Source organism: Canis lupus, chromosome 15 (assembly GCF_011100685.1).
Source record: "Canis lupus familiaris isolate Mischka breed German Shepherd chromosome 15, alternate assembly UU_Cfam_GSD_1.0, whole genome shotgun sequence".
NCBI classification, from domain to species: Eukaryota; Metazoa; Chordata; class Mammalia; order Carnivora; family Canidae; genus Canis; species Canis lupus.
Genome location: NC_049236.1, coordinates 15,062,426 through 15,090,391, shown reverse-complemented (window position 1 = coordinate 15,090,391; position 27,966 = coordinate 15,062,426). Strand labels below are relative to the sequence as shown.

Here is a 27,966-nt window from a genome sequence, read left to right as displayed (position 1 = left end):
GCTCAACCACTGAGCCACCCAGGCATACCATACATATTTACCCTTTTTAGAATGTCTCTGAAGACCTGAGAAATCCATCAATCCAGGCAGAAGGGGGAGGACAGAGGAGAAAGGTGAGGCAAGGTAAGGAATCACACCATTAGTAGGCTCTGGTTTTCCCAAGCAAGATCGAAGAAGCACAAACCAGGACCAGAGAGGGAAACTAAATGGAGTTTACTGTTACAACCTGTCTCTCTTGCCTGCCTTTGGTGAATATTTTTAGAAGGGGCTGATAAGCCTCTGGGGCCTTCAGAAACCACAACTTCTGAATGTCTCAAGACCTTTGCGTGTATGAGGAAAGGAAGTGTGAGATCTGCCAACAAGGAAGATTTCTAAGTTGCTACACACTCTGTGTGCCCATTAGTTGGGACGTTCACTTCCCCAAAAGCAACTCCCAGTGCAGGCTCAGCTGGTGTGTCCTCTGAACAAATCCCTGTGTGGGAAGCAGAAGCAAGATCTGTGCTTGCACATTCAACTTCCCAGGATGAGGTTAATAGAGGCTTCACTGTGTTTTCTTCCAGACCACTCTCTTGAGCAGCTCTTCAAAACAACCTAAGACACTGGCAATGCATTTAAATCATCTATGAGAGAGAGAAGTTTTTACATTTTAATGGTTGTCCTTTTAAACTGTCAAGCTCAGAAAACTATAATGTCAGCCAATCAAGTGTTAGAGGTACCTGAGTACCTCTCAGTGACTGGTTCCCCAACTTTACACCAAAACCTGCCTTTCCAACCCATGGTATAATAAAATATTATAACAGAGTTTCTACCATCCAATTTGTGTTTGACACTTGATTTCATTAAAGACTTTTCTCCCAAAAGGCAGTCAATAAATAAGTGTGTGTTGGAGGCTAAACAATATTATGTATGCAAAAAAATCGTATGTTATCACCATAAAAACAATCGCCACAGGTTCTGATTAGTGGACACTCAGTTCTCCACTCAGGAATATCAATTAAAGTTATTTCTACAACCATTCAGTGAGCACTTCTCCATTTCCTGTCACCCCCATATGACAGTAAGAACCTGTCAGTTTACATCAACATTATTTTCCTTCTGGGATTAGAAGAGTCTGTTACACATAGTAAATGTGGGTATATGAAATGTGGGAATAACAGTTTATACCTTAAAGAAGTCCACCGAAAGATACAGATATAAGTATATAATACCAATAACCCTTATCAGAGGTAAATACTTGAGGTTTGAAAGTAGAAAGTGACTCTCCCTGAATCTGCAAAATTTGAGAGGAGGCAACATCTAAGTTGGATACTAAAAGATAGCTGGGAGTTGTGTAGGCCGAGAAAATAGTTCTTCCCATATATCCCCATAAGTTCTGATGGCACCAATTCAGAGACAGATACATAAACATACCCATATAGAGAATATTCTGGAACAGCATTAGGCAACCCTTATCTCTCCATGAGGCAACACTCCCTATATCCAGGGATCTTGTTCCTAATTCCTGCTGAGTTTAGTCAGCTACAGTGGCCTCACCCAATCATGACCAATCAGAATAAGATGACAAAATGCTTGCTTTTTTTTTTTTTAACTTTGAATTATCAATGGACTGATACCTGTAACCAGCAAGCTTGTCCCCGAATAGTGGTTCAAAGGCATATTCAGAGGCTCTGAAGAAAATATCAACTGTAAGAATTATTACTCCTTTTTGAAAAATCTACCCAACTGGCCTGAAGTTAGGGCATTTACCCAAGGCAGATAAATGTGCTGCTATCCAACTAACAGAGATAATTTGCTACTACTTAATTAGCAGGGCTGTCCTAAGGAAGATCCATCCATCTCTCTATCCATCCACCTATACAAACACTGAAAATCTACTATGTGAAAACACAAAGCTAAGTGGGGGCCAGTCCCTGTCCTTTGTTCACAGTCCAGTCAAGGTGATAATCAACTAACAATTTTCTTATCACACAAGGCAGTAATGTATATCCTATATAGAGAATATCATTCTAACAGTAATGTAAAAACTGTATGGAAAAGTCAGGGATTGAAGCCAGGAAAACAGTTAGGAGGCTTCTGGAATCATTCAGGTGGGAAGAGCTGAATAAGACAATGACAGCAAGAATGGAAAGGAGGTTAATATCTGGAGACTTCTTAGAGGTAAAAGCAACAGGATTTCGTGCTTAATTAAAGGCAGGGAGTAATTAAAAGAAATAAAGCATACAAAGTAGGTCCAGTATAATGTTTAGCTCATAGGACACAACTCATTCTCCCTACTATCAATATCTTATTTCATCACCCCTTCCCTGGGTTATTCTATTGGCTTTCTAACTAGTCTGCTTGTCCCTTTTTTGTATCTTGAATAGACTTAGCCCTCATTCCAATCCATTTTCCATAATACAGCCAAAATACTCCTTCTGAAATGCCAACCTGAAGCTAATCCCCTGTTAAAATTATTCAATGATGCCCTACTACTGTTAGGATAAAACCCACAAGCCCTTACTTAACATGGAATATAAAGCCTTTCACTCTTGCTTATAAAGGTCTGACCCCTTCCTGCTTGCACATTTGCACACACTGCTGGTACTTTTACCTGGAACACTCCTCCCCCATCCCTACATCGGCCTGACTAATCACTCCCTGTTAAGGATTCAGTTCCATTTCATGGAAGCCAACATGTAGGACTGGGGATAAGAAAGACACTGTGCAAAAGGAACACAAGGATAAAGTGAAGAGATTAGTAGTCATTTTTTTTTCTTTTTCCTGAATAAGGTATAAGTAGAGAGAAGGGATGAAGCTAAAAAGAAAAGATGGATGGTACAGTATAGTGGTTAAGCCTACATACTACAGAGTTAGGCTCCTTAGGATTGAATCTCACCTCTGACACTAGGTTGGTCATTCAATTTCTTTAATATTCATCTATAAAGTGGAAATAAGAATAGTATCTAATGCTCCCCCAAAAGATTAGTACCTAACCTATAGAATTATGAAGACTCAATTAGTTGAAGTGTAAAAATGCTTAGAACAATGTCAAAGAAAGTTCTCGGTATATGTCAGTTGTTATCTATTGCTGTTATTATTATAAATATATAATTTTTTTAGAGAAGTTCTGGAAAATCACAATGAAACACCTATAGTTAATTTGTCAGATCACAGGAGCACTAAAAATTTATAAGTAAAGTATACTATGATCTGGCATGTGTTGAATTACGTCTCCCCAAAAGATATGCTCAAGTCCTAGCCCCTGGTAACTGTAAATGTGACCTTACTGGGAAATAGAGTCTTTGCCGATGGAAAATCAAATAAAGATGGGATCATACTGAAGTAGGGTAGACCCTTAATCCAATAAGATTGGTATCTTTACAAAAAGAGACACAGACACACAGGGAAAATGTTATGTGTTAAGGGAGGCAGAGATGTGAGTGGCACATCTATAAGTCAAGAAACACCACCAAAAGCTAGGAAGAGACAAGGAAGGATCTTCCCCCAGAGCTTTCAGAGAGAGAACATGGCCCTGCCAACACTTCGATTTTGGACTTCCGTCAGAACTGTAAAATAATCAATTTCTGTTGTTATAAGCCGCCCACATTGTGGTGCTTTGTTATGGCAGCCCTAGGAAACTAATACATGCCCCAAACTACATTTTAGAAAGATCATGCTGGTAGCAGGATAGAGGAGGAACTAGCAGAAGGTTTAGAGCCTACTGCAACAAACAGTCCAGAGGAGAGGTGACCAAATTCCCAGCTTAGAGTGCTATTATTATAGGCATGAAAAGGTGGGCTAGAGTTAGAATATGCTGAGACAGAATCTAAAGGGTATAGCAACTGAGTGGTAAATATGAGAACTGAAGGAAAAGAAAGGCCACTCAGAGATTCCAAATTCAGGTGTTCAGAGAAGCAAGAGGGAGAGATCCTACAATCTCATGTGCCATCAGTAAGCCAGAAACACATCAGAAACCAGCATCAATGTCAAATAGCCAAATCAGTGACTTGTCAAACCTGTGTTCTTTGGATAAGCCCTCTACAGATGAGGGCCTTGGGCCCCGACCTAGTTTTCACTGAAGCCCAACAATGCCATTGTGCTAGCCACTGTATGTTTTTTGGTCGGCTCCAAACACAAAGGCTAGCAGATATCCCATCCTGCTGGCTTGGTTTGAAGAAGAAAAGAAAGCTTTGTTACTGCCCTGGGTAATTTCAGGACAGGCATCCCAAGAGCGCCCTGTGGGAGGCTTGTGCTCCAAAGGAGCCTCCTGTTCTCAGCTTGAGGTTCTGCAGCTACTATAGGCATATATCCCCTCATCTGCCAAAGCCTGAGTTTGCCACTGTTCAGGAGGTCCACCAGGGCTTGCCTGACTGAAACAGTCAGTAGTAATGAACTGACCCAAAGAGAAAGGGAATTCAAAATGTGTTTCAGCATATTTAAACATTCCACTCTCTCTGCCTTCATATATGCTTATCTACTGCTCAGAATACTCTTCGTCCCCTTCAGAGCTCTGTTAATTCATCCTTCTAAACCTAGCTCAAGTCTTTTATTTTCGAAAGCATTTCCTAATACCCCATTTTATACTTTGTGCCACTTTAGCCCCCTGTACGTATTGCTACTATTGCTTATCACATTGTACTATAACCTTGATGGCAGGGACCAGGTTTTTCTCAACTTTAAGAGCCCAGCATCCAGTGAACAATAAATTGTTGAATGAACAAATGAATGATTAAATACATTTATATAAATGCAAGCAGGTTTTAAGTTCTCTATTAGAAACTATCCCCCCCCCCCAAAAAAAAGAAGCTATCCCAATTCAGACATTAATGCAATTTAAGATCAAAAGAGAAGTGTGCTTTTAGAGAATTTTTCTGGTAAGTACCATCCAAAACAAATATTTATTTTTTTAAGATTTTATTTATTTATTCATGAGAGAGAGAGAGAGAGAAAGGCAGAGACGTAGACAGAGGGAGAAGCAGGCTCCCTGCAGGGAGCCCAGCGTGGGACTCCATCCTGGACTGGACCGGGGATCACCCCCTGAGCCAAAGGCAGATGCTCAACCACAGAGCCACTGAGGTGTCCTCCAAAACAAATACTTAATAATGCCTACTATTGGGGGCACCTGGCTGGCTCGGTTGGTAGGTTGTGTAATTCTTGATCTCACAGTCGTGAGTTCAAACCCCATTTTGGGTGTGGAGACTACTTAAAAATAAAATATTTAAATAATAATAATAATGCCTATTATGTGGCAAATACTATGGTAGCATTGGAAATAAAATGAAATACAAAACAGTGCATTTGGCCACTCAGTAATATAAAACTCTGAGGATACTTATCATCCTATTAGCAAATTCCTTAAAGTGGTCAAAATCACATGACTTAAAAAATATAACTGAGATGATCTTCTGGAAATTACAGAAGGTATTTCTTTTATCAACAACTTAAAGAAACCATAAAGACATCTCCTGTTCTTCATTCACACTTTCCATAGATAGATATTTAGTATAAAGCCCATTCACTGCTTAAAGAATATGTTTGCTTAACAAAGCTGAAGTGGCAGGAATGTTTTTCAATCCCTATCAGCTACTATAAACATCAAAATGACTGTTTACCCAAAAGATTCAAAATAGTGTGATTAAGCTTTCCCCACAGATTTTTAACTGTTCCATTAAACATCTCATAATCAAAAACAAATTTGTTTAAATAAAGTAAATATTAAAAGATAAATATGTAGAATAAATCTTCTCAAAGAAATAAGCTAAGAAATACTAAGACTGTTCCCTTTACCCAGTGAAGCTCTATTCACAATCAATGGTCACAGACATGATTTAAGATGAGGCCAGGGTTCCTAACCACTCCATCCAGTCTGCTTTCCTATCCCCAAATCCATAAGTTCATGATTAAAATCACTTTTCCGTCCAGCCTGCTATCCCATATCTACTATAACCCTGCACTCTGCAGATCCGCATAGGAATCTTTGACATTCACTTGGTGATTGAACTCAGAGTAAACAAAGCAATCCATTAAGGAAGACAAACACACCCTGCCCCCCAACCAGATCTGAGGAATAGGGGCTTGACAGTGGACAAAATGAAAATAGAAACCAAAAGAAACTAGTTTCTTTCTTCTTTCTTTCTTTTCTTTCTTTCTTTCGTTCTTTCTTTCTTTCTTTCTTTCTTTTCCTTTCTTTCTTTTCCTTTCTTTCTTTTCTTTCTTTCTTTCTTTCTTTCTTTCTTTCTTTCTTTCTTTCTTTCTTTCTTTCTCTTTCTTTCTTTCTTTTTTAAGATTTTATTTATTTATTCATTAGAGACATGGGGGGGCGGGGGGGTGTGCAGAGAGGGTAGAGGGAGAAGCAGGCCCCATGCGGGGCTCGATCCCAGATCTCCAGAATCAGGCCCTGGACTGAAGGTGGCGCTAAATCACTGAGCCACCTGGGCTACCCCAGAAACTAAGTTTCTAATTAAGGTGACTTATATCAAAGGAACTGCATCTTCAAATGAACCAATCATTTCTTCTACCGATTCTGCCTATATTAGCACACCACTTGGCCTCTGAATAAGGAATAAATCAAGCAAAAGTTAAAGAAAGCAAACTACAAGCTCAAAGGGTATCTTCTAGAGGCAAATGGTAGGTAGAGGGATAGAAAGGGAGAAAAGGTTCCAACTTGCTATGTGGGAGACAGCTTCCCAGCCCAATAGTCACTCCAAGCGCAGGCAAAAATCTCTTCCAAAGGCTAAGAGTCAAATAGGCAACTAAACACCCTCACATTCTGGGGCACTTGGGTAGTTCAGTTGGTTAAGCGTCTCCCTATGGCTCACGTCATGATCCTGAGGTCCTGGAATCAGCCCCGAGTCTGGCTCCCTGCTCAGCTCAGAGTGTTTCTCCCTCTCCGTCTGCTCCTCTGCCTACTTGTTCTCTTTCTCAATCTCAAAAAATCAATAAAATCTAAAATAAATAAATAAATGAATGAAGAATTGTATGTTCTAAGATGTGCTACGATGAAAAAAAGGAAAGAAAAAAAGGAAAGAGTGCTAACAAAGAGAATCAGAAGCCAACTCATAATCTGGATGTGGGAAGGTCATTAGGAAAAGCTACTCCGGGATGCCTGGATGGTTCAGTGGTTGAGTGCCTGCCTTTCGCCCAGGGCGTGATCTTGGAGTCCTGGGATTGAGTCCTACATCGGCTCCCTGCATGGAGCCTGCTTCTCCCTCCCTCTGCTTATGTCTCTGCCTCTCTCTCTCTCTCTGTCTCTCATGTATAAATAAAATCTTTTTTTTTTTTTTAAAAAAGGAAAAGCTACTTCAATGAAGTGAAAATTTAAACTAAGACTTAAAAATTGATGAGTTAAGTAGGTAAAAAGTGGGAGAATCACTTTTCAAATCTTATGTAATTCTCAGTTTCTTTTTACATAAAATAGCAGTAATAATGACTATATCTCAGAAGGTTGTCATAAGGATGAAAAAAGAAAATACATGTAACACTTAACATCCCAGAAATATTAGCTATTTCTTTAACGAGTATGTCTGATTTTATAAGCAGAAAAAAGTTTTTTGGGGGCGCCTGGGTGGCACAGTTAAATTGAGCATCTGGCTGTTGATTTTGGCTCAGGTCACGATCTCAGGGTCCTGGGATCAAGTCCTGCATTGGGCTCCATGCTCAGCATGGAGTCTGCTTGAGGATTCTCTCCCTTTGCCTCTCCCCCTGCTTGCTCTCTCTCTCTCTAGCTCTCTCTCTCCCCTTAATAAATAAATCTTTAAAAAAAAAAAGTTGTGTTTGTTTTTAAAGTGTCCCTGGTACTGCCAACTGCAATAAATTATTGGTTTAAAAAAATGAAATATTTTCTTATCCAAAACTTTAATTGACTTAGCAGGTAAGTAGTATGTCTATTGTTTTATTTCTATTTCCAAAAGTCCAGTGCCCAGTTCTGTTCCTTCGGGGCATACCAGAAATACATGTTTGACTGACTAGCTAATCTAGATGGAAAATAAGTTGTTGAGCAAATTAGTGACAGAGTCAAAGGATGATGATGCAAGAGGTGTTATAATTAAACAATGCAAAAGCCATTTAGAAATTATTCCATTCATGAGGCAAGAGTTCTAGCCATTCCTACAGGCTCTAAAATACATTTTTAAACGTATTTTTAAAAGAAAATTTACCTCCACTTTGCTTTTTAGATGGCACAAAATGTATTTCTTTTTCCCCCTATCCAATCATTCAGTCAATATCTATAAAGTGCTTTCTAACTACAAAGTACTGCTGGGAGATCATGAATATACAGATGAGTAAAATACTATCCCTATATTAACAAGCAACTAATTGGTTTTATAAGGTACTTTCATAGTTACCTCATTTGAACCTTGCAACATCCTGAAACATTGTTATCCTTTAAAAAAAATTTTTATATATGAGGAAATCAAGCCTAGAGAATTTAAATAATTTGCCTGTAGTTATTCAACTGTTAATGGTAGAGCCTGGATTTTAACCCAAGCCTTTTGACCCCAAAGCCTGGGTTCCTTCTACTCTGGAAGCTTACATTAATATAGGGAAACCAGGGCAGCCCCGCTGGCTCAGCAGTTTAGCGCCGCCTTCAGCCCAGGGCGTGATCCTGGAGACCCAGGATCAAGCCCCACGTTGGGTTCCCTGCATGGAATGGAGCCTGGTTCTCCCTCTGCCTGTGTCTCTGCCTCTCTCTATGAATAATAATTCATAATTATTATTATTAATAAATAAATAAAATCTTTTAAAAATATAGGGAAACCAAAGCAAAAATAACTTTAATACATGGCATAATATGTAATAAGAGAGGTACAAAAAGAAAAAAAAAAAAGAAAACCCAACTACATATGAGAAGATCACTATGGAAGGAAACACTATGACCAAATCTGGCAAGGAGGGGAAAGCAAACAATGGCAAAGAAAGAATCAGGAAAAGTTTTAGGGAGAAATGAGTGGACTTTGAGCAAAGTCTTGAAGGGAGAGATGATTTCTATAGGATAAAGAGAAAGAGTATATCCCCGGATGAAAAAATATTAATAAGGAGGCAAAAAATGAAGACTACATTTAGTAAACACATGAAAATCAGTTTGTCTGAATGGGAGAGTACTTGCTAAAGACTTAGAAAAAAGGTATGATGCTAAAGGCACAGAGGACTAGGATACCGAGCTAAGAGTTTATCCTGAATTCTATATTTTAACCCTCACTGTGCACAGGATAACCTATGCACTTCATGATTTTTTTAAGATTTTATTTATTTATCCATGAGAGACACAGAGAAAGAGACAGAGACATAGATAGGGAGAAGCAGGCTCCTCACAGGGAGGCTGATATGGGACTCAAACCCCAGACCCGGGATCACGCCCTGAGCCAAAGGCAGACGCTCAACCGCTAAGCCACTCAGGTGTATTTATAAATTAATAAAGTTTTTAAATATAGATGCCTGGGCTTCTCCCAAGACTTTAATTCAGTGGGTCTTGTGTGAGGTCCTGGTATCTGCACTTTCTCAAAAGCCCCTAAGCAATTCTGGTAAGTAATTAAACTTATAAAACAACACTATAATCAATGAAGAAATCACTGAAGGTTTTGAGCCAGAAAATGCCACTGATTATTCATTTATTCATTCAATCAACAAATATGATAAGCAGCTATCATTTGTCAGGCAGTATGTATGCTAGGAACCAACTGATATCAATGTAAAAAAAATAGTCCTTGCCCTTAAGGAATTTATAATGTATATACACAGGCAGTGAATAAAAATCAATGATAAATGCTGTTGTAATATGGAAGTATACAGGAGGGGTACCCAACCTTAGGAGATCAGAAAAGGCTTCCAAGAGAAAATAAGTTAAGTAGGAGTGGGCAAGGCCAATGGGAGATAGAGAGGTTGTGTTCTAGGTAGAGAGAAGAGCTGGTACATAGGCCCAGAAGTGGAAAGGGTCATGTGCCATTTATGGAACTGAAAAAGTTCAGTATAACTGTGGTACACAATTAAGACAGCAAAAAGGTCACCAAAGTGAGCAGTGAAGCTACACAGATAAGCAGTAGCAGAATCAGGTGTTTTAACTTGATCCTCAGGGCAATGAGGAGACATGGAAGGGTTTATGCAGAGAGAAACAAAATTAGATTTGTATTAAACACTGTGCTTATGTCCACCAACAGATGAGTGGATAAGTAAAATGTGGTATATATTCACAATGGATATTTTTTATTCTTAAAAAGGAAGGAAGGAAATCCTGTCACATGTTACCACATGGATAAACCTTTCAGATATTATCATGAGTGAAATAAGCCTGTCACAAAAAGACAAATGCTGTATGATTCCACTTCTATAAGGTACCTGAAGCAGTCAAAATAATAGAAACAGAAAGTAGAAGATGAAAAAGAGCTGGAAGGGATGCCTGGGTGGCTCAGCAGTTGAGAACCTGCCTTCGGCCCAGGTCGTAACCCCAGGGTCCCAGGATCGAGTCCCACATAGGGCTCCCTGCATGGAGCCTGCTTCTCCCTCTGCCCGTGTCTCTGCCTTTCTCTCTCTCTCTCCCTCTCTCTCTCTCTCTTAAAATCTTAAGATTTTATTTATTTATTCATGAGAGACAGAGAGAGAGAGAGAGAGCACAAACAAGGGGAGGAACAGAGAGAGAAGCGGACTTCTCACTGAGCAGGGAGCCTGAGGTGGGGCTCGCTCCCAGGATCCCGAAATCATGACCTGAGCTGAAGGCAGGTAATTAATCAACTGAGCCACTCAGGTGCCCACCTTTAGACAATTGTTCTGCCACCTTCATAGACTAGCTTTTCATTTTTGAAGTTGATCTAAATTGGCCCTTAACACAAAGCAACTGCTTAGTAATTATTTGTTGGGTAGAAAATAAATATAAGCCATTTCTTTAGGAAAGCAAAATATGCTAAAATGGGCATGTTCAAGAAAGAAATGCTTATGATTCACTTTGGAAATCATTGATCTAAGAATTTTCTACATAAGCAAATCATGATAACAAGAAAAGACCAACATAAAGAACAAGTAAACACAGAAAGTGCAGACAGTGATGATGTATCTGGTGTAGGAATGCTGAAATGCCCTTGAGTAGCAGGAATGTAGGAGAGGTATACCATCCTTCCTCTGTTCTTCCATTCTTGCTACAGGATCCAAACTACTTTAGAACAGCACTCAAGGGCCTACACAGACCCAATTCCTGTGAATGATACCACTTATCAAGTTAAGAAAAGCACACTTGTCAAAACTTCTGTTAGAAACTGGTTTAGGGGAAACTCAAAGAGAACTTTATGAATTCAATTGCTACACTAGTCTCACAGTCATAGAGAGGATTAGGAGAAAGATTAGTGAGAAATCCCTTAAGCATTTTTAAAATCCTCTTGCTGTCCTATCATTACCAACACTGAGAAAAGATGCATCAAATGGATGGCCAAAACCACCTTGAAAGAGGCAAATGTCTTTGTAGCAAACAGATTAACTGCTGTTAAGTTCAACTGTGGGAAGCAGTATTCATTCATTCATTCATTCATTCATACATTTATCTGCTCACCCAACTAGTATTTATTGCATGCCTTTATATGCCTGTTGAAGACTGAGTAGTGAAAAAAATAATGAAGCCCAAGGAACTTAAAGTCTAGTAAACATAGGATAAAATAGGAAAAAAGAAAGACAGACAACTTAGTGATTTTTTCACTATCATTACTCAGGAAGTAATACAGCAGTTGCTGAAAGATGCCTCCTTCCAAACCAGGGAGATGTTTTCTAAAGAAGACGCTGATAAACAGGATCTGAACAAGTAAGGTATCACTCAGGGTATTCCTTGGAATCCCCATGCTCTATGAAGTTATCACCACCTGTATGTCCAATAAATATTTCAAACTCAACCTGCTAAAACTGACCTCTCAATCCCCTCCCATCTTGTACATCCTATAATCTTCCCCAGCTCCATTAATATCAACTGTACCCTTCAGGTGTTCTGACCAAAAACCTCAGAGTTATCCTTGACTCCTTTTATCTTCTCATATCCCATACCTAATGCATCAGGAAAGCCTAGTTTACCCTCAAAATCCAGAATCACCAGCAGCACTCTGGTCCAAGTTACCACCATCTCTCACCCTTTCTGCATAGTCCTTATTTACTGCACAGAATTTACTGCAATCATCTCTACTAGTCTTTCTGCTTTCACCCTTGTCTTCTTTTTCAGTTTATTCACCTTACCCTCACAGTGGTTATCTTTTTAAAAGATAAGTTACATCATATCACAGCTCTAACCAAAAGCTCCCAAGGATTTCACAATTCAGCCTGAGTAAAAGCTGAAGCTCTTACAATGATCTACAAGACTGTGTGACCTGGCCCGCATTTCCACTCTCACCTCCATCTACTGTCCTTTACTCGCTCCACTGCAGCCACGTCACCCTCCTTGGAGTTCTTCGACAATACCAAGCACATTTCTGCCTCCATGTCTTTGCATTGCTGTTCCCACTTCCTAGAACATTCTTTCCCCAGATATTCATGCAGCTAGTTCCCTTACCTCCTTAATTTTTGCTTCTTCTGTGAGACCTTCCCTGTCCACTGCAAACCCCATGGCACTTAAACCACATATATTACAATTTGTTTCCTGTATAGTCTAACTCTCCTACCTACCCCCCCTGCTTATCACAATGTAAGTTCCAGAGGGCAGAGATTATTATTTGTTCATTATCATATTCCCAGTGCCTGGAATGGTGCTAAATACGTAATAGAAGCCCAATAAATATTTTCTGAATGAGTAAATGAGCCAGAAGCAAGCTCGCAAGTCAGGGAGGAAACTGCTTTAAGAATAAAGTAAACTAGGGATCCCTGGGTGGCTCAGTGGTTTAGTGCCTGCCTTCGGCCCAGAGCATGATCCTGGAGTTCCGGGATTGAGTCCCACATCAGGCTCCCTGCATGGAGCCTGCTTCTCCCTCTGCCTGTGTCTCTGCCTCTCTCTCTCTCTCTCTGTGTGTGTGTGTGTGTGTCTCATGAATAAATAAATAAAATCTTTTAAAAAAAGAATAAAATAAACTAAATAAACTATTCTATTATTTGTGGGTTAGACTGCCAACCTCAAATTCTTGTTTCTCAAATGTCATAGGGAGTTACTAAAAATAAGGGCAGAAAATATGTGCCACAATTTATTTAGATATTTTTTTTATTACTAAATGGCCAAACCAAAAAATTATAGCTACCTTTTTTAAAAAGATGCCACGAGGTATTTATAGGAATGTTTTTATCTATTTTTACAAGTATAAATGAAATAAACTTTTAATTGTGAAACAACTGGAGATGTGACATTTTACACATTTCACACAGAGTGATTTCGCTCTAACCTTGAGCTCTTTCCACTGGGGCTAAATCAGCCTTCTGAGAGCTGAGTCTACACTAAACAACTAACTACAAACATCCTAAACATATACGATGGGCCCAGCCACACAAGCATTATCATTGGCCTTATTTAGGAGACTGAGCTCCATTAGAGAGCCTGGGATTTGACATCACTTGGAAAGTGGGAGGAAGAAGAGAATTAAGGGCATCCCAGTTTCTGGAAGGCACATTTAAGGCCAGTATGTGTAGAAAAGAGCAGAAAGACCTGCCTAACTAAAGGGGGGGAATGTGTATTCTGAAATCAAATAGAGTCTAGACTGCTAAATAGAAGTTTTAAATAATTTTTTAAGAGTTATTTATTTTTGAGAGAGAGAGAGAGAAATATGTACAGGGGAAATGAGGTAGGGCAGAGGGAGAGAGAAATTCAAGCAGACTCCCCACTGAGCACAGGGCCTCATGTGGGACTCGACCTCACAATCCCGAGATCACCACCTGAGTGAAACCAAGAGTCAGATGCTCAATCATCTGTGTCACCCAGGAGCCCCTAAACAGAAGTTTTTAAACAGAAGCATCACATTATCAAAGTATGCCTAATGGATTATTTGAGTAATCATATATCAAACTAAAGCAAAGAAAGATTAGAGATAGGAAAACCAGCCAAAGCCTTTGTAGGAATCAAGGCACGGAATAACATGCAGAGAAAGAAGAATAAAAAAGATATCACAAAGAAAATAATAGGATTGGGAAATGATTAAATTCAAGAGATGAGAAAATATAAAAACCAATTCCGTAGTTTTTATTTGGATGAATAAATATTCTAACAATAAAAAATGGTAAGATTGAGGGACACCTGGGTGGCTCAGGAGTTTAGGCGTCTGTCTTCAGCTCAGGTCATGATCCTGGAGTCCCGGGATCAAGTCCCACATGGGGCTTCCTGCATGGAGCCTGCTTCTCCTCCCTCTGCCTATGTCTCTGTCTGTCTGTCTGTCTCTCTCTCGCTCCCCCCCACCCGCCGTGTAAAAAATAAATAAATAAATAAAATCTTAAAAAAAAAAAGAAAATGGTAAGATTGAAAAGAGTGATATAACTGAGCTACGTTGTATTTGAAATATTAGTAAAGGGATGCCTGGGTGGCTCAGCAGTTGAGCATTTGCCTTTGGCTCAGGGCATGATCCTGTAGTCCCGGTATCGAGCCCCACATTGAGCTCCCTGCACGGAGTCTACTTCTTCCTCTGCCTGTGTCTCTGCCTCTGTGTCTCTCATGAATAAATAAATAAAATATTTTTTTAATGAAATATTAGAGACACCTGGGTGGCTCAGTGGTTGAGCATCTGCCTTTGGCTCAGGGCATGATCCTGGAGTCCCAGAATCGAGTCCCACATTGGGCTTCCTGCCTATATGTCTCTGCCTCTCTCTGTGTGTCTCTCATGAATAAATAAATAAATAAAATCTTTAAAAAATAATAAAATTAATTAAAAATAAAATATTAGTAAAATAATTGAGTGGAAAACGAGATGACAGAAAAAACGAATATGAACTATAATGAGTAATAACTATAAATATATATGGAGATCTAAGAGTTAATTAACAGTATGGAGTAATGGCTGGATTTTTTAAGATTTTATTTATTGATTCATGAGAGACACAGAGAGAGAAAGAGAGGCAGAGACACAGGCAGAGGGAGGAGCAGGGAGCCCGACGTGGGACTCAATCCCAGGTCTTCAGGATCACGCCCGGGCTGAAGGCAGCACTAAACCGCTGAGCACCTGAGATCCCCCATGGATATTTAAAAATAGCTTTTATTTTGTTTTTATTTTTATTTTTTATTTTTTTTTTTTAAATTTTTATTTATTTATGATAGGCACACAGAGAGAGAGAGAGAGGCAGAGACACAGGCAGAGGGAGAAGCAGGCTCCATGCACCGGGAGCCTGACGTGGGATTCGATCCCGGATCTCCAGGATCGCGCCCCGGGCCAAAGGCAGGCGCCAAACCGCTGCGCCACCCAGGGATCCCTGTTTTTATTTTTAAATAGCTTTTAAAGAAGGACATAGTAAGAAATTTCTTACTACCCCAGTCACTAAACACTGAGTTCATGAAAGACATTGCAGTGGAATAAAATGGTCAGTGAGATGTAGAGTCTAATAATTCCCCTCCCTGTGAATCAGAACTGACCAAGAGAATGCAGCATAAGTGACATTCTGGAACTTCCAAGGTAGGTCATAAGAAGTCTTTCAGTTTCCACTTACGTGGCCTGTACCTCTCACTAGTCACCATATATAAAGTCTAACTATCTTGAGATCACCAAGCTGTGGGAAGCTCAGGAGAGCTCAAGCTATATGGAGATGACCTAGTGAATGAGATACCATGTAGTGTAAGACAGGGACCAAGCCACCTTCATTCACCATAGCACCAGATATGTGAATGAAGCAGCCATCCTGGAAGTGGGTCCTCTAGCTGATACACGTGGACCAGACACCCAGCAGAGCCCTTTCAAAGTCCCAACCTACAAAAATCACAAGCAAAATAAAATGGTTGTTTTAAATCACTAAGTTTTAGGGTATTTTGTTATACATCAATAACTAGGGGAATAGGCTTCTTTTCCATCCTGATAAGCCCAGAGCCTAGCAGAATCACTCAAAGTGGTATGTGTAAATGGAATTTCTTTCTTCCCTTGCAGATGTTAATTCACATCTTGTCATTTCTCCTACATTCACCACTCCTTTAGAAGTCTTGAGTCAACAGGGGCAATCATTCATTGTTGCTACATCTAGAGTGTCCTCTTAACTAGCATGTAGTAGAAATAGCTTCCTCAAAGTCACCCCATGCTTGAAAGATAGGTATGGCTATGCTGCAAAAGTTAACCCAAGGCAGGCACCAGACAATACCGCATCTGGCTGGGTAAATAAGGCCACGAAACTCTGTACTGGGCCACACAGAACAAAAAAAAGAAGCAGGCACAACTAATAGCAATATCACAGGACACCAAGAAACTGGAATTGGGGTCTGGCTGCACATTTTTATAAATAATGCATGAGTTTAGTCACTGAACCGACAGAGTTTCCTTTCATTATAAACTCTCTGATTATATAAGGCTTCTTATAAGTCTGACAAAAAACAACTCAGAAACAATGCATGTGAACCCACATAGACAAGGAATTTCCAAAGTATTCTTTAAAAAAGAAAGAAGGTGTATAGTAGGGGTAGAAATGGTGAGTGAGAAGAGGATGAGGGCTATGTGAATAAAAAGTTCTTTTCAGCCCCCTGCAGGACTGATCCACTCCCTCATGAGTTAAGAGCTCCAAAAGTGTCTTTTAGTACCAGGTATCTGGCTGATTGAAATGACTTTGCTATAAAGAGAATGAATACCGTCACAGGCCAAGTAATTGCTGTGTCTGTAGCTGAGTGGTTCTTACTGGAACAGTAAAAAAAAAAAAAAAAAGCATAGTTTCTGCATGGTAGAAAAGGCAAGAGAGACTCCAAAACCTCTGCCAAGTAATTCTTTTGCTGACTCTTTTGAGCACAGAATATTGTCACTTGAGATTCCTAACTGACCTTACACCCCACTCATTCCCCAAACATCCAATCTTCTAGGCACCAAAAGGTTCTGCACAAAGAGGTTCCCTGAACTATTTGATTATGAGGATATTTCCCTCTTTGTGCCTTTCTTAACAAGCTTAAAAAGAAGACATTAGGAGATGATGCATAATCTGTGTCAAAGCATCTCTCTCTTTGTCTACTATCTTTGGCAATGTCCCACACTTCCATCTTGGATATGGAAGAGAAAATGTATATAGCATGTAAGTTGGTGGCAGCTACTTTTTAAGTAGAATGACAACCACCTTAGGATGAAGTTGACAATGTAAAGACAGAGCAAAGAGATAGAAAAACATAGGATAGGGTCTCTAAATAACATCTATTTAGCTGCTGATAAATTGCAACCGAACATATTCTAATCTATCCAATAACCAGAAAATATCTCTTCCAAGTAAACCAAAATATAAAAATAGAGTCCAATTCTACAAATACTACACATGCTATACATTCAAGAACCTGTGGGGGAACATACATAAGCCCTTAGCACTATGGGAAATATATAAGGGAATTAAGGACAGTATGTTAAAATAGAAAGGGTCTAGGCTTTGAAGTCAAAGGAATCTGGACCCAAATTCTACTTTGGAAACTTAATTTCTCTAAGCCTAGTTTTCTCACCTATAAAATGGAGAAAATATTATTACAGAATTGTGAGAATTATAGCTAATATATAAAGCACCAAGCATGGCACTTAGCCCCCAGTAGTGTTTAATAACTGATAGCTATGATTTTTGTAATGGGAAAAACTCTTTGCCCTCAAGTAGGGTAGAAAAGACAAATTATGATCTGGTAATTGAGATATTTATAGGACAGGAGAGATTGCAACAGTGGTTCCAATTCTTTACCCCTTATGCAATCCATGCCCTTTGACATAGAACTTTGCAGTATGTTCCCAATGTGAACTCAGATGTGTGACTTGTTTTGTCCAATGGGAATGTTGGCCAAGCAAACTTGAATATAAGAAGAATCATGAAAAGCACTTGTGCAAATGGCTGGCATACTCTTGCTATACCAGAACAGCAAGAGTCCTGCTGGGGGCTGAAAAGAACTTTTTATTCACATCCAGGCTGGTCTGCTGGTCCCAGAGGAAGGATGAGAAGCAACTGAAAGCAGTCCCAGCAAAGCCCAACCTAGATCAGACTACCAGTTGACCTGCCAGATGCATGAATGAGCCCAAGTGAGACTAGTAGAACTGTCCAATTGTGCTCAGTTCAGCTCAGCCCTACAGATGTACAAGGAGTAAATGTTTATTGTTGTATGCTTTTGAGGTTTTGTGGTTGGATATTACGTAGCAATAGCTAACTAATACATAGAGTTATATTTTCTTTCTTTAGGGATCCCTGGGTGGCGCAGCGGTTTGGCGCCTGCCTTTGGCCCGGGGCGTGATCCTGGAGACCCGGGATCGAATCCCACATCGGGCTCCCGGTGCATGGAGCCTGCTTCTCCCTCTGCCTGTGTCTCTGCCTCTCTGTCTCTCTCTGTGTGACTATCATGAATAAATAAATAAAATCTTTAAAAAAAAAAATAAATAAAAATAAAAATAAAAATAAAAATAAAAAACTGAAGACTGCAGCCCTGGTGGCTCAGTGGTTTAGTGCTGCCTTTGGCCCAGGGTGTGATCCTAGAGATCTGGGATCGAGTCCCACATCAGGCTCCGTGATGGAGCCTGCTTCTCCCTCTGCCTGTGTCTCTGCCTCTCTCTCTCTGTGTCTTATGAATACATAAATAAAATCTTTAAAAAATAAATAAAAATAAATAAAAATAAAAAAACTGAAGATAAAAACAAAACAAAACAAAACTGAAGATTTCCTTAATACTCATGACCAAATGGAAGTCATTACGGTTTCCTGAGTCAAAGACATACTTATAGAGCATTCCTATTGGATACAATGTGGATTTTTAAATTTAACTCATTAAACTTAAAAGGTTTTGTTTGATCTTTTTATCAAACTGTTTTTTCTTTAACAACTCATTTGCTTAAAAACTCAGAAATCTAGGGCAGCCCGGGTGGCTCAGTGGTTTAGCACCGCCTTCAGCCCAGGGCGTGATCCTGGAGACCCAGGATGGAGTCCCATGTCAGGCTCCCTGCATGGAGACTGTTTCTCCCTCTGTGTCTCTGCCTCTCTCTCTCTCTCTCTCTCTCTCTCTCTCTCTGTCTCTCATGAATAAATAAATAAAATCTTTAAAAAATAAAAAAACTCAGAAATCTATACTTAACTACAGATGAAACTATCTATAGTAGTTAGTAGTACCTAATTGTATAACTGTTCCAAGTTCAATTAATGTCTACAATTTTATTCTTTTTTTTAAAGATTTTTTGTTTATTTGAGAGAGATAGAGCACAAGCAGGGGGAGGGCAGATGGAGAAGCAGTCTTCTCCACTGAGCAGGGAGCCCGACCTGAGCTAAAGGCAGATGCTTTACTGACTGGGCCATCTAGGCACCCCAATGTCTGCTTTTAAAGAAGACACACAGAAATGGTTCAAGCCTAGGAAAGTCCAGATCACTGCTGTAAAGGAGACATAATCTTCCTAATAATATCAATACTTTATAGGCACTAACAAGAGCTATGTTTGTTTACTGTCATTATTGACAAATTATTTTAAGAGAAATAAGGAGTGATGCTCACATTATTATAAAAAGCAGCCATTCTAGCAGTCAAGAAAAATTTACTAAATGTCATCTAAGTTCACAGTACTGTGCTAGATGTTATTAGTAATTCATTTTTATAATCCTTAGTGAAAACCAAAGGCTGTGCTGCCAAGTCAAATTGTAGGATAAATGTAGGATTCCCCAGAGATCTATGCCATGATGGCCTTTGCTGATTCCCTTCTGAAAATAACCAAGAGCCTATTTGGGTTGCATGATCATCAGCCAATTACCACCATAATAAAAACTATTTATATTATAAGCTATGCCAATATCTCATCAGTGATACTGGAAATACATACTCTTTCACAAAGCAGGCACTACATGTTATATATGGCTATGAATAAACTAACAAAAAATATTATTTAAGTGCAACATGGCCGAAAGAATGCTGCATAAGATCATTCATTTCTGCCATTTCCATTACACCCCACTTCCGAATTTGCAACATGATCACGGATTTTATCTTTTTTATTTTTTAAAAGATTTTATTTATTTATTTATGAGAGAGAGAGAGAGAGAGAGAGAGGCAGAGACACAGCCAGAGGGAGAAGCAGGCTCCATGCAGGGAGACTGATGTGGGACTCGATCCCGGGTCTCCAGGATCAGGCATTGGGTGGAAGGTGGCACTAAACCACTGAGCCACCCAGGCTGCCCTGATCACAGATTTTAAAGCGTGTTCTTCTTTGTCAGCAAAACCAACATACAAGCCCTTCCAGTAAACTCACATTACAGAGAACAATGATATAAACAGGGAGTACAACAAATACTTTAACGACTTTTAGTGGCAGAGCTCTGGCAGATAGAAGGCTTGAGAGGAGAGAGTTTTCTCTCTCTTTTTTTTTTTAAAAAGATTTGATTTATTTATTCATGAGAGACAAACTGAGAGGCAGAGACACAGGCAGAGGGGGAAGCAGGCTCCCAGTGGGGACCCTGATGCAGGACTCAACCCCAGGACCCTGGCCTCACGACCTGACAAAGGCAGATGCTCAACCACTGAGCCACCCAGATGCCCCGAGAGTTTTGTCTTTGAAGAATTTATATACTCACTTCTGAGAAAAGAAATACACAGAATATGTTTTTTGATCTGGAATCCTGGTAATGGGTGTGTTCATTTGTAAAAGTTTAGTGAGCCGTACATATTTCTTATGTGTGCTTTTTCTGTTATGTCATACTTCAATAAAAAGTTTTAAAAAAATTTTAATAACATTAACAGCAGTACCTGAACAGCAGTATTAAGTACCAAATGAAAAAGATTGAGAATTTAAGGAGTTCAGAAGGACCAGTCAATGTTAATAATAAAGCTGTATGGGACGCCTGGATGGCTCAGCAGTTAAGCATCTGCTTTCTGCTGCTTTCTGTCTCTGCCGTTCTCTCTGTGTTGCTCATGAATGAATAAATAAAATCTTTATTTTTTAAAGCTGTAATAGTTAAAATGTATTAACCAGTTACTATATGCCAGGCACTGTGCTAAATAAGCATTTTACATTTCCTCTTCACAAAATCCCTGAGAGGTCATCATTTTATCAGCAAGATCTGCCACAGTTACTTACTCCCTCCTCCTTGAAACTCCTTCCTTTCCATTCTAGGCCAAAATACTCTCGTTTTCTTCCTAACTTACTAGCTATTCCCTCTCAAAATGCCCTTCTCAGGTTTTTAAAATTGAAATGCTCTAGGGCTCAGACACTGGTCTTCTCTATCTAGACTCCCTGGGGCAGATATTTTATTATTATTCCCATTTTACAGATGACAATCCTGAGACAGAAATTCAAACCTTGGCAATCAAGACATCAAGGCCCATGCTCTTTACCACCTCATTATTCTGCCTTCCTTGGCCTTCCATATAAGATAGGATGTCTTCCTTCATCAGATATTAAGGACTAATACCAGGCACCAAGCCAGAGGAAACCAATACTAACAAATTCTGTTAAACAATTTTCCTTCCAGGGCACCTGGGTGGCTCAGTGGTTGTCCCGGGGTCCTGGGATCAAGTTCTGCTTCTGCATCAGGCTTCCCGAGGAAGCCTGCTTCTCCCTCTGCCTATGTGTCTGCCTCTCTCTCTCTGCATCTTTCCTGAATAAAAAAAAAAAAAAAAAAAAAAAAAAAATCTTCGTTTAAAAAAATTTACCTTCCCAAGTTTCTTCACTTTATATTTTGGTACTTACTTCCCAAGGAGGATTATGAATACATCCTAGAACATAGATTCTCAAATCTAGATGCTCACCTGAATAATTTGAGGAGCTTTTAAGAATATATATGGGTCTTATGAAGACCTACTAAACCTAGAAGATTCCAGGAACCTGTGTTTCTAAGAAGTATCCAAGCAAATTCTGAAGCTAATAGCTCAGTACCTGAATTTAGGAAGCCTTTGTTCTAGAGAGGATTCTCTGATCCTCAGAGGCTAAATAGTGACTCTCGCATATTAACTGCCTAGAAGAGGCTGAAAATGAAATGAGATTGGAAAGGTAAACTGATTCCAAGGAGTAATAAGACCAATCAGGACAATAGAACAGTGAGTGGAATTCTAGATCAGGACAGCAAACGTTTATGGGTAGTCTGGGAATTTGTTGCCATGAGTCTGCAGCCAAGTGACGCCATCCCTTAGGTTAGGAAGGGGTCGTTTAGGCAGCAAGAATCAATATAATATTTGGGCACTCATAATCTCAGAGTACTCACGAAGTATTATAAGGGACTCCAAGAGTATTTAGAGATAATGGCCATTGTCCCAAGATAAGAGAAGAAAATATTGTTAACACTGCCATTTTTGCATAAATGTAAATGCATACACATTTTGCTAACATACACAAGTAACAATTACTATGGAACTAAAAATGCTGATACTAAGGCAAAGAAGCCACTTCAATATGCTTACTTCAATCTTACCTCTGTGAGTGCATGCAACTGTCCTTGATGTACACACACACCCATGAACCTATGAAATAAAACACATTTTTTAAACAAATGAAAAGAACATAATTTACATATTGAGAAACTAGTTTAGTTACTCGTGCATTAAAAACCAATCCAATACCTGTGAAGTCTCCCGCGTTCCTGTACAACCCTGTGGCCTAACTTTGATAACCAGGCTGGTAAATTTCTAAGTTTACATGAGACATCTGGTTGTAGCAAGATCTAGTGGTAAAAAGCAACTGTGGGGGCAGCCTGGGTGGCTCAGTGGCTTAGTGCCACCTTCGGTCCAGGGCGTGATCCTGGGGACCCAGGATGGAGTCCTGCATCAGGCTCCTTGCATGGAGCCTGCTTCTCTCTGCCTGTGTCCCTGTCTCTCTCTCTCTGTGTCTCTCATGAATAAATAAAATCTTTAAAAAAAAATAAAAAAAGCAACTGTGGAGGAGAGAAAGGAGTAAGCCTTAAAAATAGCATGGTATGGGACGCCTGGGTGGGTCAGCAGTTGGGCGTCTGCTTCGGCTCAGGGTGTGGTCCCAGGATCTGGAATCGAGTCCCGCTTCAGGCTCCTGGCAGGGAGCCTACTTCTCCCTCTGCCTGTGTCTCTGCCTCTCTCTCTGTGTGTCTCTCATAAGTAAATAAATAAAATTTTTTAAAAATAGCATGGTAAAAAAAAAAAAAAAAAAAGCATGGTATATGGGAAAAGGAACCAAAGCACCAAACTGGAAGTGGAAACTTGATGCTGGTTTCAGCTTCACTACTATCTGACTACATGCTCATAAAAAAATTAAAAAAAAAAAAGAGACACTAACCTTATTTGAAGTTCAGTTTCTTCATCTAGAAAGTAAGTAGGTTGGACCACCCAAGCTGAAGGTGTGTAATTTACAAACTACCAACTACAGGAGCAGGTGGGAGAAGCACACATTTGCTGGAAGATAAAGGACTAACTTCTTAACATTAAAAGAACTCTTCCAAATATGTAAAAAAAAAAAAAAAAAGAGAGAGAGAGAGAGAGAGAGAGAACCCAATGGAAAAATAAGCAGGGGGTTCCTGGGTGGCTCAGTCAGTTAAGTATCTCTTTCAGCTCAGGTCATGATACCAGGGAATCTGCTTCTCCCTCTCCATCTGCCCCTCACCCCTACTCATGCTTGCGCTCTCAAATAAATAAAATCTTAAAAAAAAAAAAAGAAAAAAGTATATAATTCACATAAAAATAAGTAAAATGTCTAATAAAAATATCAAAATATGCTCTAATTCACTCATAACTAAGGAAATACACATTAAAACAAGAATATATTTCTTTTTAAATCTATCAAATGAACAAAATTTATGATCAATCATGCTCAGTGTTGTCCAGAAGGTGAGAAAACAGGAACAGGAAACACTGTTAAGTTCTTGGCACAACTTTTTCAAAGGGTAATTGATTATATCTAGCAAAAATTTTAAGTGCTCCAACAAATCCACTTCTCAGAATGTATGTTACAAATATACTCAATTTGGTTACATATAAAAGGACATCTACTTCATCACTGTGTATCTAAATATCCACCAATAAAAGACTAGTTAAATATTTATGGTATACTCATAGACTGGAATACTATATAGCCATTAAAAAAGAACAGAGTAAGGGATCCCTGGGTAGCTCAGCAGTTTAGCGCCTGCGTTTGGCCCAGGGTGTGATCCTGGAGTCCCGGGATGGAGTCCCACGTCAGGCTCCTTGCATGGAGCCTGCTTCTCCCTTTGCCTATGTCTCTGCCTCTCTCTCTCTGTCTCTCGTGAATAAATAAATAAAATCTTTTTTTTTTTTTTTTAAAGAACAGAGTAGATCTTCTTTATGCACTGATATGGGAAGATATCCAAATTATACTGTTAAACAAAAACAGTGAGCTACAAATCCCATTTGTATAAAAAAAAAAAGTTTGTATATTAACAGAAAATGTCTAGAAGCACTAATAATAATAATATATCATTTATATGTGGAATCTACAAAACAAAACAAAAAGAGACTCAAATACAGAAAACAAATTGGTGGTTGCTTGGGAGGGGGGGTTGGCAGAGATGGGAGAAACAGGTGAAGGGGATTAAGAGGTACAAATTTCCAGTTATAAATAAATCATAGGGATGTAAAGTACAACACAGAAAATATAGTCAATAATATTGTAATAATTTTGCATGGTGACAAATGATGACTAACTTATGATAAGCACTTTCGTAATATATATAAATGTTGAATCGCTATGTTGTACACCTGAAACTGATAATAATTTTGTAATATCAACTATACTTCAATTTAATAAGAGAAGAAAGTAGAGGGGAAGTCAGTTGAGAAGTATCTGGGATGAAGACCAGGTAAACACAGAGGCAGAGATAGGAGTTATGCTGCCATAAACCAAAGAATGTCTGGAGTCACCAAAAGCCAGAATTAACAAGAGAGGATTCTCCCCTACAGTCTCCAGAGGAAGCGCTGCCTAACAATACTTCGATTTCAGACTTCAGAACCATGAGAGAATAAATTTAGATTGTTTAAAGCCACAAATTTATGGTGCTTCGTTAGGCAGTCCCAGGAAATGAATACAATGCATGACTGATTTTCTACAAAGGTAGGTACAAAGGCAATTCAGTAGAGCAAAAATCTCTGTGACCTTCTATTAAGCAAAGGTTTCTTAGACATGATACCAAAGCATAATCTATAAAATTAAAAACTGATTAATTGGATTCTTAAAATCAAAATCTCTTAAGACACATTAAGAGAATGAAAAGACAAGTCATAGATTGCAGTGCATATATCTAAGAAAGAATTCGTGTTTAGATTTTTTTTTTAAGATTTATTTATCTCAGAGGAAGGATGGGCAGAGGGAGAAAGGGAGAGAAAGAATCTCAAGCAGACTCTCCACGGAGTGCTTGATCCCACCATCTGGAGATCACGACCCAAGCCGAAATCAAGTCTGCTCAACTGACTGAACCACCAAAATATTTAGATTTTTTTATTTAAATATTTGTTTAAAATTTTTTTATTTAAACATTTGTTTAAAATTTAAACAAAAAATGTTTAGATTTTGTTTTAATCTTTCAAAATACAGTGATAAACAACTCGATTTAAAAAACAGAAATGCAGGGATCCCTGTGTGGCTCAGCAGTTTAGTGCCTGCCTTTGGCCCAGGGCACTATCCTGGAGTCCCAGGATCGAGTCCCACATCGGGCTCCCTGTATGGAGCCTGCTTCTCCCTCTGCCTGTGTCTCTGCCTCTCTCTCTCTGTGGGTCTCTCATGAGTAAATAAATAAAATCTTAAAAAATAAATAAAAATAAATAAAAATAAAAAACAGAAACACCTGGGTGGCTCCGTGGTTAAGATCTGCCTTTGGCTCAGGGCATGTCCTGGAGTCTCAGGATCGAGTCCCACATTGGGCTCCCTGCATAGAGCCTGCTTCTCCGTCTGCCTGTGTCTCTGCCTCTCTCTCTGTGTGTCTCATGAGTAAATAAATAAAATCTTTAAACAAAAATAAATAAATAAATAATTTTAAAAAAACACAAGACATACTATACACCTAATAGAATATCTAAAATTAAAGACTTTCAGTACCAAATGCTGGTAAAAATAAAGAGCAGCTGGAATAGTCATGCATTACTGGTGGGACTATGAAATGGCACATCACTTTGGAAGACACTGAGATAGTTTCTTAAATAAACATGTACTTTGATCCAGCTATTCTATTCCTAGGTATTTAACCCAAAAGAGGTGAAAGTATATGTCAACACAAAACTTGTACACAAATACTCATCAGCAGCTGAAGGAATAAAACAAATTATGATATCCATACAATAAACTACTACTCAGATATAAAAGGGAATGAACCAGTGATATATGCAACAGTGGATAAATCTCAAAATAATTATGTTGAGTGAAAAATCTGGACTCCAAAAAAGTACCTACTGTATCATTCCATAAAAATTTATAAAGTAAAATGAATCCATAGTGATAAAAAGTAGACTGATAGTTGCCTGAGAGAGGGGGGTTTCTGGGGGTACAAAGGGGAGGGAGGAAATTTTGAGGGCAGATGGATATGTTCACTACCTCATGGCGATGATTTCATGGGTATATATACACATGTCAAAATGTTTTAAATATGTGTAGTTTATTGTATGTTGATTAAATCTCAAGAAAGCTATAAAACAAAAAAGAAGAAAAAAACAGCAAGTGATACTGATGGGGTAAGGAAGGGGTAATTTTTATTTTTTAGTGTACATACTTATATTTGTAGTTTTTCTTTCAACCAATAGGTTATATTTATACAAAAAAAATTTAAATAAAAACCATAAATAAATGATGATGATCAAAAGTGGGAGAAGATAAATGTCACAAAGCCAGTGACAATTGGGTTTGGGTTGCCAAGAAGGAAGTCTCATTAACAATTCCCTCAAGAAGTACCTAGGTGGCTCAGTTGGTTAAGTGTCTGACTCTTGATTTCAGTTCAGATCATGGTCTCAGGGCTGTGAGAGGGAGCCCAGGGTCAGACTCCATGCTCAGTGGGGAGTCTGCTTGAGATTCTCTCCCTCCCTCCACCCCTCTTCCCACTCATGTAAGCTCTCTCTTTATCTCTCAAATAAATAAATAAATCTTAAAAAAAAGAAAAAAAGAAAACACCAATGCCCTCAAGTTTCAAGTAAGCTAGTTTAGAAGGGCAAAGAAAGGGGGAGACTTGACTATAAGTGGGAGTAAGGCAAAGCAGTGACAAGGCTGGAAAAACTATTAAGTTCCATGTAGGCAGAGTATAGGTCATAGTCTTCCTTGTGCTCACAGCACCCAATAGTATGTGCATACAGCAAACAGTATGCACATGCAGTAAACGATTGTTGAGTGAAAAGGAAATGAAGGAGAACACCTGGTTGGCTGTCATATCACAGTAGAGTTTTAAAGACATGCCACTTCAAACAAAATTGCAAATGTAGAAATTTCAGAGTTTCTCCAAGAGGTAGTTTCTGGACTACTAGTTTTCTCTAAGTACATCCAGAGGTTTGGTGGGAACTTGAGAAAGGAAAGCACCCAAGGAAAGATCTAGGCAGTACTGAAAATAGGATGTAGGTGCCAAAGACTAGTCGAAACTTACCTGTGGCTTGGGAATAAATGGGAAGCAAATTGGTAAAAGAGTTAAAAGCCTCTGAAGTTAGAGGGTATGGGTTCATATCGCACTTCCACTTTACTAGGCAAGCATTAGTTTTCCTCTCTGTAAAATAGGATAACATTGTCCACAACATAAGGTTGTTGGAAAATAATAAATGAAATAATAAATGTAAAGTTCATAGCACTGTGACTGGTATACAGCAAGAGTTAAAAAAAAAGTAATTATCATAATTATAACCTAAATGTGGACTAGTTAAGAATCAAATTTGGTAGCAAGGTGCCTGAGCAGAAAAGCTTGTTTCTTTTCTTTTTTTCTTTTTTTTTTGTGAAGACTTTATTTTTAAATAATCTCTACACCTATATGGGGCTTGAACTCATGACCCCATGATCAAGTCGC

At 39.0% G+C, this 27,966-nt stretch overlaps 1 protein-coding gene across 1 annotated transcript in view; it reads right to left on the bottom strand.

The window, feature by feature from the left end:
* The window catches only part of TESK2 (testis associated actin remodelling kinase 2), a 144,001-nt gene that overhangs the window by 16,920 nt on the left and 99,115 nt on the right, over positions 1 to 27,966 (bottom strand). The window contains 1 exon segment of the mRNA XM_038558233.1: positions 22,429 to 22,477. Within this exon segment, the coding sequence (XP_038414161.1) occupies positions 22,429 to 22,477 (49 nt within the window).